General features: G+C 36.8%; 2 protein-coding genes across 5 annotated transcripts in view; one reads left to right on the plus strand and one right to left on the minus strand.

The window, feature by feature from the left end:
• Nucleotides 1-9,440, plus strand: part of LOC120523515 (hormonally up-regulated neu tumor-associated kinase homolog A-like) — a 62,464-nt gene extending 53,024 nt beyond the window's left edge. The window contains exon 10 of the mRNA XM_039744900.1: nt 8,977-9,440. Within this exon, the coding sequence (XP_039600834.1) occupies nt 8,977 (1 nt within the window). The 3' untranslated portion in view covers nt 8,978-9,440. The remainder of the gene's footprint in view (nt 1-8,976) is intronic.
• On the minus strand, nt 306-15,460 carry rwdd2b (RWD domain containing 2B). 4 transcript variants are annotated; one of them, XM_039744903.1, is made up of 5 exons: nt 15,375-15,460; nt 10,419-10,641; nt 10,254-10,321; nt 1,255-1,614; nt 306-1,029 (listed from the first exon to the last, which is right to left on the minus strand). In XM_039744903.1, exons 1-5 carry the CDS (start codon nt 15,395-15,397, stop codon nt 792-794), a joined length of 912 nt encoding a protein of 303 aa, XP_039600837.1. In that variant the 5' UTR covers nt 15,398-15,460; the 3' UTR covers nt 306-791. The 4 variants fall into 4 exon arrangements, with proteins under 4 accessions (XP_039600837.1, XP_039600838.1, XP_039600839.1 ...); XM_039744904.1 differs by lacking the exon at nt 15,375-15,460 and adding an exon at nt 15,016-15,118; XM_039744905.1 differs by lacking the exon at nt 15,375-15,460 and adding an exon at nt 14,940-15,016.
• Nucleotides 15,461-15,749: the final 289 nt, after the last annotated feature.

The following is a 15,749-nucleotide window of genomic DNA, read 5'->3' on the forward strand; positions in this document are numbered from 1 at the left end:
AAAACGTTTGCGCAATACACAAGAAGAGCAGGTTAGAGATAATGGAAGTAGGACAATTTGAAAGTCTCAAAAAATGAGACTTGAGCAAACAAACGGAAAATATTACTCTGTGAAATAACTGAACAGTGAAAAGAGATCAAATTCTGTTTGAGGATGTTTGGGGGAGAAGAGAGACAAGGCAGTGAGAAAAAAGGACAGCTGCTGTACTGGCTTTGCAGTTCACGTGGCACGGCAGCAGCAGCAAGCCAAAGCCAGCAACTGACTGAGCAAAGAGGAGGTAAAAAAAAAAAACAAAAAAAACTGTATTTGTTTCCCATTGTATCACCATTTAAGAGAGGTTACGGAGGAGCGAATCAAGCAGGGGGTAAAGCCCCCTAGTTAGGACAAAAACCCAGTCCACAGACTGCACAATACAATGTAATTGGTAACAGCAAATAAAAATATTATAAAACATCAATTCCACATCAGTCTCAAAAATTACAGAAATAATAAAAAAAAAAAAAGTTTTCAAATTAAGATAAAGAGCACAGGCCTAGTAAGGCAAAATCAAAACGTTTCGCTAGGATTCACATAATACTCAATTATATTCATGCAGTATCCTGCTTACAACGATGTAGGAAAATAAATTTCATCATACAGACTTGACAATCATACATATAGGGATTTCTTTAAAAATGGAAGTGTTTTCATTCAGTATGTTATAAATAAAGTAAAACCATAAGTAAAATCAGTTTGTAGTGTTACTGGAATAATCATATTGTCATTTGTAAACAAAGAATGATGCTTTGGTTTTATTTTTCACCAATTTTAAAATACAATCTAAACACATCTCCACAACCTCTTTCATTTAGAAAAGTATATAACTGTCCCAAGTCCATATGTCGACTCCTTTTTCCAGACACATCAAAAATTGCTTCTTCAAAATTAGAAAACCTTCTACATTCTTTCATATCATCTTCACTGTTTTCCCTTAAAGTTATGTCCTCTCTATGACAAATAAATATCCTCTGCCACGACAGTCGTCTTAACCTAAAGGTGAAAAGAAAAAAAATATGACACTCCCAAAATTGAGCAAATTTTTATCTAAAAGTCTACCAACTCTTTATTTTAATTTAATGAACAAAAAAAACAATGCTGCCTAAAGTGGTTTGCACATAAGCCACAAGTTATAGGTGTATCAAGAATGGCCCATCACTCAAAATATATCTGTTGAAATCAAGTCCAGTACTCAGAAACACATAGTTAATAGCTTACCTTGCCCAAAACTCCTCACAGGTACCCTGAAGCCCTTCTACACACACAATACCTGGTTTTCCTGGCATGCTGAACCCAGTCAATTCAAGTTCCTTTGACCAATCTAGAATATCTTTTCTTTTGTGCTTGTTATAAATATGATGACTGTAGATCCAAAGTCTTGTGAAAGTGCAGCTCAAAGTCGTTTCTGGGATACTTGAATCAGATGTTAAAGGCTTCTTATTAATAAAAGATGGGGCATTGTCTTTGATCCAGTCTAGAGCAGTCAAAGCACAAATATCTCCATGGCAACTGTCATTCAAGAAAGCGTTTAGTGCAGTTTGCAGCTGTGTTTGCTGTGTTCTGCTTATTGCGGGTGACCTTAAAATAAATAATTATACATATAAATATTAAAAAGAAAACATTTCATAAATTCAACAATCAAAAAATAGACTATGCAATTACAGTATACTGTTTTCTTATAGCAATGAATGTGTTAGTAATGGTCTTGTGAAATAATGACAGAGTCTCATCCTGTGAAGAACTGAAAAGCATTTCTGGTAGCATGCTGGATGAATACCTACTCCAAAAGAAATGAAGTGCTTATATTGGCAAAAAGAGAATTTAGAATGAAAGTTTAAATGAATGAACATAATAAAGTGCAATATTCAAAATAATAACAGATATGACATATTTTATATAAATAAAATGATAAAACCCTGTCTTTCATAGTTTCTCTTCATTTGATGTAATTTATTCACTTTACACACTACGAATGTTATTTCAATGCTTTAATGGCCATTTGTTTATTTTTCAATCACACGAAAACAATGGAACCGATTTTCACAAAATTTTGCATTTAGGTTGCATTGGTCCAACTCTGTTTCAAAAATTTCTCTGGTCAGTGGGTGTTGAAATGGCGGTGGTGGGGTGCAACCCAAAAACTGCATTATTCCAAAATGGATGAGTTGATCTTGATTAAAGTTTGTATGTAACATATAATAAAGATTTAATTTCAAAAATGTCACCAGGAAGGGTATTTGTAATAGTGTGGGGCAAAAAATGCATCTCTCCAATACAGTTGAACTTCAAGAAATTTTGCATGCATATCACTACTGATGCAATTTAAAATATAGACTGTAAGGCTTTTCAAAAAAGCCCTGTCAATAAACTGATTTGTAATGGTGGTTTGGGGCAAAACCAAGACCATGCTATCATGGCAAAACTGTTCAGCCAATAGCAATTAATTTACATCCTGTTTGGCCCTACTAACAGAGAAAGGTACATTTCACGTCAGTGATTTGTGGAATTGAAACAACTGTGTGGTGTGATGGGAGACCAAAACAAAAGACAAGAAATCACTTGAAAACTTTTTTTTTTACATTATTGTTCTTGAAATTTAAAATATAGGCTTCATGGAATTTGAATAACTTCATTGGGGTATATTATAATGGGACAGCAAACACCACAAAAACCAAGAATTACTCCAAAGTAACCGAGTAGAAGTTTATGAAGTTTTGTATTTACTTTACAGTTAATCCAACTTCCCAAACTGAGTTTATGCAAGCAGTATATGCCTAGTTTTTACTTTTTTAGAAAAAAAGTTTTGAGAAATTATTTATTTTGGCTTTAAAAATAAAACTGCTAGAACAGTTAGGTTACCAATAAAAAATAATTTACAGAAGGAATATGGGAATGTATCTGTTGAAATCCAGAGACTGGTATAGACTTTCAAGGGGGTTGCACACTTTTGCAAGGCACTGTACATACCAAAATCAAGGTAGTCTTTCCCCATTAGAAACCATACTGTCTCATTTCCATTTTTCTGGTCAGTAAAGAAGTCATTTTTGTTAGAATTATGGAAACACTCCAAAAAGTGACCAACACAAATCGAAATTAAAATATCTGGTACTTGTGTACTAAACGGGTGGCAGTGAAACCTCCCCCATGGGGGAACCTTCCAACCCCAAAAATTCTGTCATGAGGACGTCAATATGAGCTTGAAAACAGTAATAATAAGTTCCAATTGTATGTATGTATTTCTATAATATTCAAATTTCTGTAAATTTCTATATTTTTTTTATCCCAATAAATATGTTATGAATTTGTCAAAACACATCTGTTTTCCTTTGTCATGCTATCCATCCGTTTAGTACACAAGTACTAAATATCTTTTTGTTACTGTTCTGTAGCAAAGTTCAAACAGAATCGCCTGAAAGTGCGTGTACTGCATACACTCTGTGGTGTTTTATAAGGTATAACTATCAAGTACCATGAAAGACCTGCCTTTCAATGCTTTGCGACATTGGTTTTGGAAATGATACTTCCTGTGTCAATGACAGAATTCACATGATCAGTAGTAATCATGCGATACATATGTGTGATTTTCTGGATAAATTTGCTACAGCATTTGGTGAATATTGTCCAGGAAATTACGTGACCAGCTGACCATATTAAGAGTATTATGAGTACTGCTGCTGAATATAATAATGATTCCTGTGTACTCACTCACCACCTCATTGCATCAAAACAAATCTTAAAGTAACCCTGCCCCTCCACCACTCAGAAAACACTAGACCATGTGAAATAATAATAATAATAACGAAAGATTTATTACTATTTACAAAGTGTTTCCATATTCCTGATGGAAGAAAAAGTGTGAAGCATCTACACAGACAGATTGGAAACAAAAAAAGATGCGCCAACAAACAATAAAATGAACCAGTACCCTGAAGGTTGGGACTCTGCAAGTGCAATAATATATGTATTATTATTTTTACTTATTGCTAGTATGTGTTGGCATATGCTTCCATAGCCCTCATGGGCACCCAAAAGCCCATTATAATTCACCTAAAACTAGTTAAGTCAATCTTCCCCATTTACTTCACTGCCTTTTGCATTGATACCAGGAGGCATAATGTATTCCAATAAAACAGTCCCAACAATACTGCCCTATCACTGTGAATGGATTCACTGGTTCATGCTGTTTAAGCAAACAATCCAACTGGGTGTGGGTCATAACAAGAATAAAGATTTTCAGAGCATGTAATGAAGATGGGTTGAGAGAATGGAAGAGAATGGGATTGGATCTGGTGAAAATTGTAGTTTAGTTTCATGCCTGTGTAATGAGAACAATGCAGAAAAAACATCAGGCAAAAGGTATGAAGCTGCACATTTGTAGATCTGGAGAAGTTTTCTGACTAGTGGCTGTGAGAGGCGGCACTGTGAAAATTAGGTTAAAATGGTTAATTTGTGCAGTGATGTCAATGTATGAGGAAGCACAAGCACTAGTCAGAACAACAGATGTGGGCAGTGCAAGCACTGAGGTGAAGGTGAAGCTACACTTATTCATTCCATGTCTGTTGCTTTTCATGATAATAATGGAGATGGTGACCGCAGAAGTGTGTAATGGACTTCCATGGAAGTTCTTATATGCCAATAATTTCATTTTGATGGCAGAGACTCAACCAGAACTGAATGACTGGACACTGAAATGGAAAGCTAGTTTGAAAGCAAAAGACCTTAAGGTAAATGCAGGAAAAAACTTAAGTGATATTTGAAGACAAAGGCAGAGAAGGCGTGAAAGAGGTGAGTTGATAGTCAAATGGTATATGCGGTACAAGTTTTAGGAGAAACCCAATCCAAGGTGTAGGTTGTTGAAAATGGGTATATAAAAAATGTAGGGTGTGATGAATAATCTGCAAGTGGTGAGTGTGACTGGTGTTTACATAAAGAGTGTAGATGTGGTGTAGAATGCTGATCTAATGACAAGATGAAGGTGGACAAAGGCACAGCCTTTGCTTCTAAAGGCACTGCTTCTGTTTGTTCTTACATAACGCTATGGGAACCTGGCATGACTTCTGCTGCAGCAGCCCATCTAATGCAAGGTCTGACGTGTTGTGTGCTCAAAGACGTCATTCAGCCTACTACTGTTGTAAATTGCTGTTATTTGAGTATTTGATACCCTTCTGTTAACTTGCCCGATTTTGGCAATTCCACACATACCTCCCTAATTGATAAAGCATTTTTGCCAACAGAAGCGACACTCACTGAATGTTTTTTTATACATTCTAGTGACTGCAAAGCATGAAAAAAAAAAAAAACAGGATCAGGAATGTGACTGCTTCTGAAACCCTGGATCCACCATGTCTGTCACTAACCATTATTCACATACAAAGTGTTTCAGGATCATGCTTATTGTCTAACTCAAATGAACATGTCTGCATTCTGTATATCCTGGGCTCCAGTCACACTATTGGTTGTTTGGAGTAACAAACTATTTGAGTTAATGATGTACTTAATAAAGTTGACACAGAGTCAACTCTGTGGATCTTATGGATTAATCTATATAACAACACAGTACAACAGTTACTAATTCAAAGGAAAGGAGTCCTGAGGATTGTCTGTTTGGAGTTTATATGTCCACCTATGGATTTATCAGGAAATGCTAAGATCTTTCCATCTGTCACATGACTGCTTGCAAATTACTGATGCTAGAACTTTGATCTTAATCTTGATTGAAAGCTTATGCGCTGATACATACTGACATTGCACAAAATGTGAGGTAGCAGCAACCTTGCTAAACTGACCTACACTTGTGGGTTTCTTACGGCAAAGTGACAGCATGGAGAAAAAAAACATTTATAAAAAAATAGACCAGTAACATCTACTGAGCATGAAACAAACCACAGAGGTCAATGAAATGATAAGGCAAATCATAACAGGAGGTGCTATCTCCTGAGTGTCAAGTGCAGGATACAGAATGTGAGAACAAGAAAGACAGAGAAATGTGTGTGACAGGGGGTTCACATGTATTAAAAGCACAAGCCCATCTATTGATAATCCTCTAGGACACAGTGCATACATATTCAGTGTAAGTATTGTGTTTATTGATCATTTAGAGTAATAAAGAAATGCTTAGTATGAAAAAGTTAAATGAAAACCAGTGACATCTGAAGACTAAAGTGATCAACAAAGTGACACGGCAAAAAGAAATGCGTTGCCACCTGCTGAGCATATCACTGATGGGAGGATAAGTTTATTGCAATAAACGCTCAAACCTCACAGACCATCTATTGATAATCTCCTTGAACACGCTAGATACATCTTCCAAACTCATAATCAAGTGAAAGTATTGTGTTTATTGATTATTGACTGTGACAAAGAACTCCATAATAGGAGAAAAGAATAATGAAAAGCAGTGACCTCTGCTGAACGTCAGGCGCATCATGGACGATGCTTAATACAGGATACAGAATGCAAGAACAAGACCAAGAGAGAAATGTATGTTGACAAGTGAGTACTACTTTGTAAAGTTGCATCATCAATGTGCTAATTTAGAAGCTGTATTTTTTCATGGTGAAAAAAAAATTGTCTTGCCAAAATGAAAGGTTCAAAGGTGTCCTGGGGCATCTCCTCCCAGATCTGGACCAGGGCATCACTGAGCTCCTGGACAGTCTGAGGTGTAACCTGGCAGCTTTGGATGGACCGAAACATAATGTCCCAGAGGTGTTCTATTCTCTTTAGGTCAGATGAGCGTGGGGGCCATTCAATGGTATCAATTCCTTTGTCCTCCAGAAATTGCCTGCAAACTCTTGCCACCTGAGGCCGGGCATTGTCGTGCACCAGTAGGAACCCAGGACCCACTGCACCAGCATAGGGTCTGACAATGGGTCCAAGGATTTCATCGCGATACCTAATGGTATCCATGGATATGCCTCCCCAGACCATCACTGACCCACCACCAAACTGGTCATGTTAAACGATGTTAGAATAGGCAGAATAACGTTCTCCACAGCTTCTCCAGACCCTTTCACGTCTACCACATGTACTCAGTGTGAACCTGCCCTCGTCTGTGGAAAGGACAGGGTGCCAGTGGTGGCCCTGCAAATTCTGGTATTCTATAGCAAATACCAATCAAGCTCCACGGTGCAAGGCCGTGAGCACAGGGCCTATTAGAGGATGTCAGACCCACAGGTCACCCTCATTAAGTCTGTTTCTGATTGCTTGTTCACAGACATTCACACCTGTGGCTTGCTTGGAGGTAATTGTGTAGGGCTGTGGCAGTGCTCATCCTGATCCTCCTTGTCCAAAGGAGCATATACCGGTCTTGCTGATGAGTTAAGGACCTTCTATGGCCCTGTCCAGCTCTCGTTGAGTAACTGCCTGTCTCCTGGAATCTCCTCCAGGCCGTTGAGACTGTGCTGGGAGACACAGCAAACCTTCTTGCAATGGCACGTATTGATGTGCTATCCTGGAGAATTTGGGCTACCTGTGAAAGCTCTGTTGGGTCCTGGTATCGCCTCATGCTACCAGTAGTGACACTGACCATAGCCAAATGCAAAACTAGTAACAAAAAACACTCAGAAAAGACGAGGAGGGAAAAATGTCAGTGCCCTCCTCCTGTTAAACCATTCTTGTTTTGGGGGTCGTCTCATTGTTGCCCCTCTTGTTCACGTGTTGTTAATTTCATTAACACCAAAGCAGCTGAAACGGATTAACAACCCCCTCTGCCACTTCATTGCCTACTGCGCTTAGAAATACTGAATCATTCTCAACTTTCAAATGTAAACATCAAACCCATCTGTTCAAAATGGCTTTTTCTCTATGATTACAATGGCTTTGTTTGGTTTTAACTTTTTATATTTTCTGGTACTTTAACTTCTGTTTATAATGTGCTTTTTATTTGTTTGTTCGGTGTCCTTGAGTGCTTAGAAAGGTGCCTTTGTATAAATAAAATGTATTATTATTATTATTTATTATTATTATTATTATTATTAAATGACCAGATCAATACCCCAGAAGTTTCATTGACTTGATGCTATACTCTGATTAAAAAGTGTTCCTTTAACTTTTTGAGCAAATAACAGTGGTTCGTATAGATTGCATATATACTGTATATACAGTATATATATTTTGTCAGACACCTGTGATTAGAAGGCAACCTCATGGCTCTTCTCAAGTAAGCAACACCACCCCAAGTGGAAAGGTAGCATACTTGTTAATGCAGCATTTGCAGTTCAGTTGATTGGAAGACACTGATGGAACTTTGAGGTCCACATCACCAAGACCCGCCCACTTCCAGGAAACAGCCACATAAAATCACACGGGACTAGAAAGTCACAGTCTGTTGACTACCAGCCTCTGAGACAGATCACATCTTTATTTTGCTATTTTAGCACCCTTACATGTGGTTTCTTTTGGCTACTTTTTCACCAACCAAGCTACAATTCAACATAGGCCCACTGATTCCTCAACATTTTCTGTGCCTCTATATCTGTTAACTATACAATATATGTATATAAACACACTCAGAACATTTTGAAAAGAAATATAGCCTATGTACACTTGCAGGCCATTACTTTAAAATAAGTTCAACAAGAACACACAAAGAACCATAGATAGACGGAATAAGTTTCTAAGTAGTGTGGTAGACAATAGGACTTATGGAACCTTTAAAGGTAGACTTGATGCTGTTTTGGAGGAATTAACTGGGTAGGATTGGAGAAGTTTGTTGGGGAGAATGGGCTGTTCCTGTCAACGTTTTTCAAATGCTCTAATGTTCTATGGTCTTGCTCTATACAGCTTATAGTAAAATGTATATATATATATATATATATATATATATATATATATGTGTTACACATGTGCACATGGGAGACAGTCAAAAAGGCTTAACTGAATGATGTATGGCGAGACAGAATATTAGTGCATCCTCTAAACCCCTTTCTCCTTCCCCTACAGATCCCCAGAAGGGAAACAACTCCTGTGGTTCCTCCACAGACTCCACTTCCTCCTCTGACATCACGTCCGGTAACCCCCAAAGACACGCCTCTTACTGTTTCCATCATATACATGCCCAGCAGATCCCTCTCTCCAACAGTCCCGTGTCCTGAGAGGCTATTCTTTATTACTAATTTTTCTTTCGACAAAGTAAAATTTTGAGTATGCGGGGTATAACCCCAAACCTTTTCATGCCTCTCTTGTCTTTTCTTTTATAAATTAAATATATATTTGTGTGTTTCATTTCAGCTACTTTCTCAACTGACAACTAATTACAGTCGCTAATGAAACTTACTTCTTTTGCCTTGTTACTTTTTTCCTAACCAGCAGCCAAACAATAACGGGATGCAAGTATAGGCAACAGATGACTAGCTAATCTCATTGCATCTTTTTTATCCATCACATCTCTCTCAATAAAATGTATGCAAAAGAAAATAGTGAAAGTATGAAAAATATTTATCATGCTTTGGTTTAGAAATATCTTGCATGAAAGAATGACAGCATTTCCAGGCCAGTGGATTAAATAACCTGCTTAATTAACACTAATAATTTGTTTCTAATCATGAAACTGGTCAGGGTAAAAATAATTCTCCTCAGAGAACTGTGTTTGAGAACACTGAATCCACTGGTTAAGGGATAAAAGAATCAAGTTCTGAACCTTAAAAAGTAAGTTAATTAAATGTATGCCAAAAGAAGACTGTTCCATTATCCAGCAGTAACTCCTCCTAATTAAGAAAGTAGCTAGAATGAAAATCTGCAGTTACTGTGGTCTTTCAGTACAACAGTTTGACAATCAGGCAGTATAAGATATAAAAGTGTAAACTAAAAAGGCAGTTTTTTAAAAATTGATTGTTTGTTAAGTCATAAAGTTTGTGTTTTTAAACCAGCAGTCTATTGTTTCTTTGAATTCCACTGTGAAATCTGATGCCATCATGGCATAAGTACTTCTAAATTTCAGGCACCTATTAATATTGTACTTTATAAAGTAAGGAAAAAATAGGGATTCTAATGAACTGTACTTATATTGACCTTATAAAAATGTACATTGTGTGCTTGAACCCTTGAACAAGACTCGTGAAAGGCTTTACATGAAAAATTCATTAGAAATAAATACTTGGAAAAAAACATTGCCTGCTATGTAAAAATCAAAAAATGTGCAAATTATGTAGTAGAAAACACCCAAAACAAGCTGGATATTACAGAAAATCAATATTTTAGTCTTATTTAATGCAACTCACCTGACAATAATTTCTGGTATAACTGAAGGATACTTCAAAGGGTAAGTGAAGGATATTGAAGCAACAACCTAAAAAAAACACACCAAGACTGACTAAACCTGCTTAATAGAAATGTGTCACTCATCAAATTCAAAAATCCAAATGTAAAGACAAACAAATGCTTACCACATCATCAGCTTCAGTTTCTAGCTTTAGCTGTATTGTATAGTGTACCCTGGAAGAAGGAGGTGCAAATGCTTTTCCCTCACAGAAGTCCCGCAGTTCTGCTAATGCCAGCTCGTCATTTAAAAGAAGCTCTTCCTTATTTGGGAACATACTCAGGAGAAGTTCAACCTCAGAAAGTTGGGCTTCAGCTTCTTTGCAATTAGCCATGTTACAGTTTGTCAGACTGAAGAACAAAATTAGAAGATCAAGTACTCAACATTAGGTCTTTAAGAATGTAACACTAAGCTCATTTTGCAAGAATGTCACACAAACTCTTCTTGCCAAAAACTTACCACTACTTATATAATGATAAAATAGGATTTCTTATCTTCAGAAAATCAAGGGCCTTGGCTGACAAGGTGCTCTTTTTGCCTTTCACCTTACAGTCAGCTTTTAGCAGACAACCACCATACCTTTGACAGACTAGATCTAGTTCAAATACAAAGTGGGCATTTCACACCTATCTCTCAATGCAGAATATCAAAAATATATCATGGATTAACATCCTACTTTTGAAAAATTCTCTTTTTTGGCTACAACAGCTACTTACAGCGCATCACTTTTTCCACATTTTGTTATGTTACAGCCTTATTCTAAAATGGATTAAATTAATTTTTTCCTCAGAATTCTACACACAACACCCCATAATGATAACGTGAAAAACGTTTACTTAAAGTTTTTGCAAATTTATTAAAAATAAAACAACTGAGAAATCACATGTACATAAGTATTCACAGCCTTTGCTCAATACTTTGTCGATGCACCTTTGGCAGCAATTGCAGCCTCAAGTCTTTTTGAATATGATGCCACAAGCTTGGCACACCTATCCTTGGCCAGTTTCGCCCATTCCTCTTTGCAGCACCTCTTAAGCTCCATCAGGTTGGATGGGATGCGTCAGTGCACAGCCATTTTAAGATCTCTTCAGAGATGTTCAATCAGATTCAAGTCTGGGCCACTCAGGGACATTCACAGAGTTGTCCTGAAGCCACTCCTTTGATATCTTGGCTGTGTGCTTAGGGTCGTTGTCCTGCTGAAAGATGAACTGTCGCCCCAGTCTGAGGTCAAGAGCGCTCTGGAGCAGGTTTTCATCCAGGATGTCTCTGTACATTGTTGCAGTCATCTTTCCCTTTATCCTGACTAGACTCCCACTTCCTGCCGCTGAAAATCATCCCCACAGCATGATGCTGCCACCACCATGCTTCACTGTAGGGATGGTATTGGCCTGGTGATGGGCGGTGCCTAGTTTCCTCCAAACGTGACACCTGACATTCACACCAAAGAGTTCAATCTTTGTCTCATCAGACCAGAGAATTTTGTTTCTCATGGTCTGAGAGTCCTTCAGGTGCCTTTTAGCAAACTCCAGGCGGGCTGCCATGTGCCTTTTACTAAGGAGTGGCTTCTGTCTGGACACTCTACCATACAGGCCTGATTGGTGGATTGCTGCAGAGGTGGTTGTCCTTCTGGAAGGTTCTCCTCTCTCCACAGAGGACCTCTGGAGCTCTGACAGAGTGACCATCGGGTTCTTGGTCATCTCCCTGACTAACGCCCTTCTCCCCCAATCGCTCAGTTTAGATGGCCAGCCAGCTCTAGGAAGAGTCCTGGTGGTTTCGAACTTCTTCCACTTACGGAAGATGGAGGCCACTGTGCTCATTAGGACCTTCAAAGCAGCAGAACTTTTCCTGTAACCTTCCCCAGATTTGTGCTTCGAGACAATCCTGTCTCGGAGGTCCACAGACAATTCCTTTGACTTCATGGTTGGTTTGTGCTCTGACATGAACTGTCAACTGTGAGACCTTATATAGACAGGTGTGTGCCTTTCCAAATCATGTCCAATCAACTGAGTTTACCACAGGTGGACTCCAATTAAGCTGCAGAAACATCTCAAGGATGATCAGGGGAAACAAGATGCACCTGAGCTCAATTTTGAGCTTCATGGCAAAGGCTGTGAATACTTATGTACATGTGCTTTCTCAATTTTTTTATTTTTAATAAATTTGCAAAAATCTTAAGTAAACTTTTTTCATGTTGTCATTATGTTGTGTGTAGAATTCTGAGGAAAAAATGAATTTAATCCATTTTGGAATAAGGCTGTAACATAACAAAATGTGGAAAAAATGGTGTGCTGCAAATACTTTCTGGATGCACTGTATATTATACCAAAAGATAATTTCAAATAATTTTTGGATAGAATTGGGATCATAATATATTATCTTTTAATAGACCTATTTAGGGTAATCTCAGATGGAAAATAATAGTGTCATGCACACTACTGTATTGTAATAACCTGCATTATACTAGTGGCTTGTTTGCTCATTTTGCTTAACTGGAAAAATACTACACTATCTACAGCAAGAGAATAAGAAAGTGATATGATTTACAGTATTACCTAAATTGCACAAAAGTTTGATTTAACCTACACAAAATAAGAAAAAAATATATTTTTCAGCATTGTAGCAACTCTTCATTAGTGCCATCCTTAATTAGTACAATTGATGCAATTACTAAACAAACATACCTGATAAAATTATGGTAGGCATTCTGTTTATAAATGATTATTTTATACTGTACTTTATCATTTCTTTCTCTCTTACATGTTTGATAGTAAATGAAAAATTGGATATGGCTGTTGGATAAAGCATTCAAAATATGCTACCAAATAATTCATTTTGTTTAAAAAAATACCTTCTATACAGGCTGTATTCAATATGTTTTGAAACGCCTACAGAATACTAAAACACAGATCTTTTATAAGGAAATATACTATTATATTATGCATAAAATATAAATTGAAATGTATACTGTTTATAATGAATGTAAATAGTCTTTAAGTAAATGCTTGTAAGTAGATTTCAATTTATTATTTACTAGAAATATTGTATTTTCATTGTACACACACATTTACTTCCTGAAAATGATGAAGACAGCTAAGCAATCTTCTGCATTAAGGGAAGAAACAACACATATACCAAGTTTCCAGAGGCAGTTACAGCACAGCCGCAACACAGCAGAAGTGCACACATGTTTAAACTAAAAAAAAAAAATATTAAAAAAAAAAAAAGCATATACTTGCACCAGCACACTAATCTCAAAGCTAAGACTACAACATAAGTATGTTATAGTTGAATCGAAAAATTCTATTAAATGTTTTTTGTACTCTGTATGACATAAGTACATTGCAAACATACTATTAAGAATGATTAGCTTCCTAAATCACACCTCAAAATAAATAACTATAGTGTTTGATAGTAAACACTTAATTTTATTCAATGAAACAAGGATTTTTTATATTCTACTCTTAAACTAAAAGTCAGTCCTGGGGACCCCCTGTAGCTGCAGGTTTTTGTTCCAACCAGATTAGCAATCAGGGATAATAATGGATCTCATTTAGTTAGCCTTTTTTTCTCTTTTCTTATTCTGTGCTCTGAAAAGCATAGCGGTATGATTTTTACATTACAAGACATTCAGAAATACTTCTGTTTTGGCATAGCTTTAAATGCTTACCTCCCTTTTGTTGTTTTCCTATTATTTTTGTAGCCCGCTCCCTTCATTATACCCTAATAGTAACAATTAAAAACAAGCAAAATAGACGCTCGAGCGAAAACTACATGATAAAGGGCTGCAACTGCTTCAGCATCAGACATACTAATTAGTGAATAATGGAAAGGCAGGATGGAAACAAGGATGAACATAAATACAAAGAAAAAAAAAATAAACACTTTTGTAATTTCTTCACGGACCCAAAAAGAGAAACTGGGAAATAACAGCTCATTTAATCAGGCCAGGGGTCTAAGTGGATGGAATAAAAACCTGCAGCCCCAGGGGGTCACCAGGACAAGAGTTTGGAAACCAATGTTTTAGAACATATTTTAATGTGAACACACAAGTTATCTTATTTAAAAATAGTAGTAGTTGATCACATTAAACAATATTATTTCATACGTCTGCTGGGAAATACATAATTGACACATAGTTCTACAATGCCAGTTTCAACTTTCTGTACTTTATAAACAAACGGCATTGAGCCATTTATTTATGAGATGCCTCACGTGTGAAAAACAATCGCCTACCAAACAAATATTTAAAATATCAATTCGGTTATTTATTTATTAAATCGAGATTCATAAATTGTAATCCCGGCTCAGACATCGGACGTATTGCTGTCAACTGTTCTCAGAAGACCTGCAAGTAATAACTTCATTGTACAAGTTACACAACAAAAACAATGACTTGACATTTAGCCTGAACTCCGAAGCAAACACTGAACACGCTCGTTAACTTTTGTAATATGAATAAATAAGGCAATATTCACATAACGTTTCATGTCCGATAAAAGAATTACTTCAGTTAAAAGATTCACTCCATTAACGTATCTCCAAACAGCACAAATATTATGACTATGTTTAACAAAGAATTAACAGAAAGTTTAAGTCGCTTCGTTCATGCGTGCTTGTAGAACAGAATATTGACAACACTAAACCTTACCAACGCGTAATGAAGAAGAATAACTTCGTATACTAAATTTAGACATAAACACTTTTAATGTTAGAAGTATACTCACAAGTACGCGGAAGTGGACGCAGATACTCTAGGGCCAACACTTTCATTAGCGGATTCACATCATTCTGCGTTGTATTACTGCCATCTTCTGTTTGGAGTTGCTACGTTTTTTTTAATTAGTCCGTTACATTTATTTCCAGTTCTGTCTGTACCTTTTACAAACTTCGTTCTTTTCAGAACCGACATTCGAAACTTCAGCTTCTTTTACATCCCCATTTACTGTTTATTCCTATTAAATTTAAAGATGACTGCAGTCCATAATGGCCTGTACTAAGCCCGCTTATGTCATCCCTCATATCTTTCCGCTGTTTCTTGTCTCATTCCCATGAACAGAATTTTGAATTTCAGATAAGTGCTTACCTTGAATACAGTTTCCATCGCATTTCCTTGATATCACTGCAATGAAAAAATGTTAAGCTAAGCAAACAACACACTGAGCAACTCCAACTCCTTTACATGGCGCATCTGCTCATGATAATTCTCTCATATCTGAATACACCAAACCAATCTTTTCCAAGACAGGTTCATGCATTCAAATTTAAAAATTGCTAATCACCATCCCAACTGCATTATACTCAGTTGTAAATCATTCATTTGAGCAACACAGATGACTGTGTGATAATATCAAAAAGACAACATTATACGGATACAGTAAAGATGGCTGCACTTTCATACCCTGTCAATGAAAATTATGAAGAGCAGCAGAGACGAGGCAAATCTTTGCTGATGAATCTT

The sequence above is a fragment of the Polypterus senegalus genome, chromosome 2 (genome assembly GCF_016835505.1).
Source record: "Polypterus senegalus isolate Bchr_013 chromosome 2, ASM1683550v1, whole genome shotgun sequence".
In the NCBI taxonomy this organism is placed as follows: Eukaryota; Metazoa; Chordata; class Cladistia; order Polypteriformes; family Polypteridae; genus Polypterus; species Polypterus senegalus.

Bases quoted from the DNA above. Each gene is read 5' to 3' on its own strand.
- rwdd2b (XM_039744902.1), bottom strand. From the start codon at position 14,005: ATGAAGGGAGCGGGCTACAAAAATAATAGGAAAACAACAAAAGGGAG. The intron at 10,322-10,418 runs GTAAGCATTTGT...TGTTTTTTTTAG, and splicing joins AAACTGAAGCTGATGATGTG to GTTGTTGCTTCAATATCCTT. The intron at 1,030-1,254 runs GTAAGCTATTAA...TTTCACCTTTAG, and splicing joins TGTGAGGAGTTTTGGGCAAG to GTTAAGACGACTGTCGTGGC.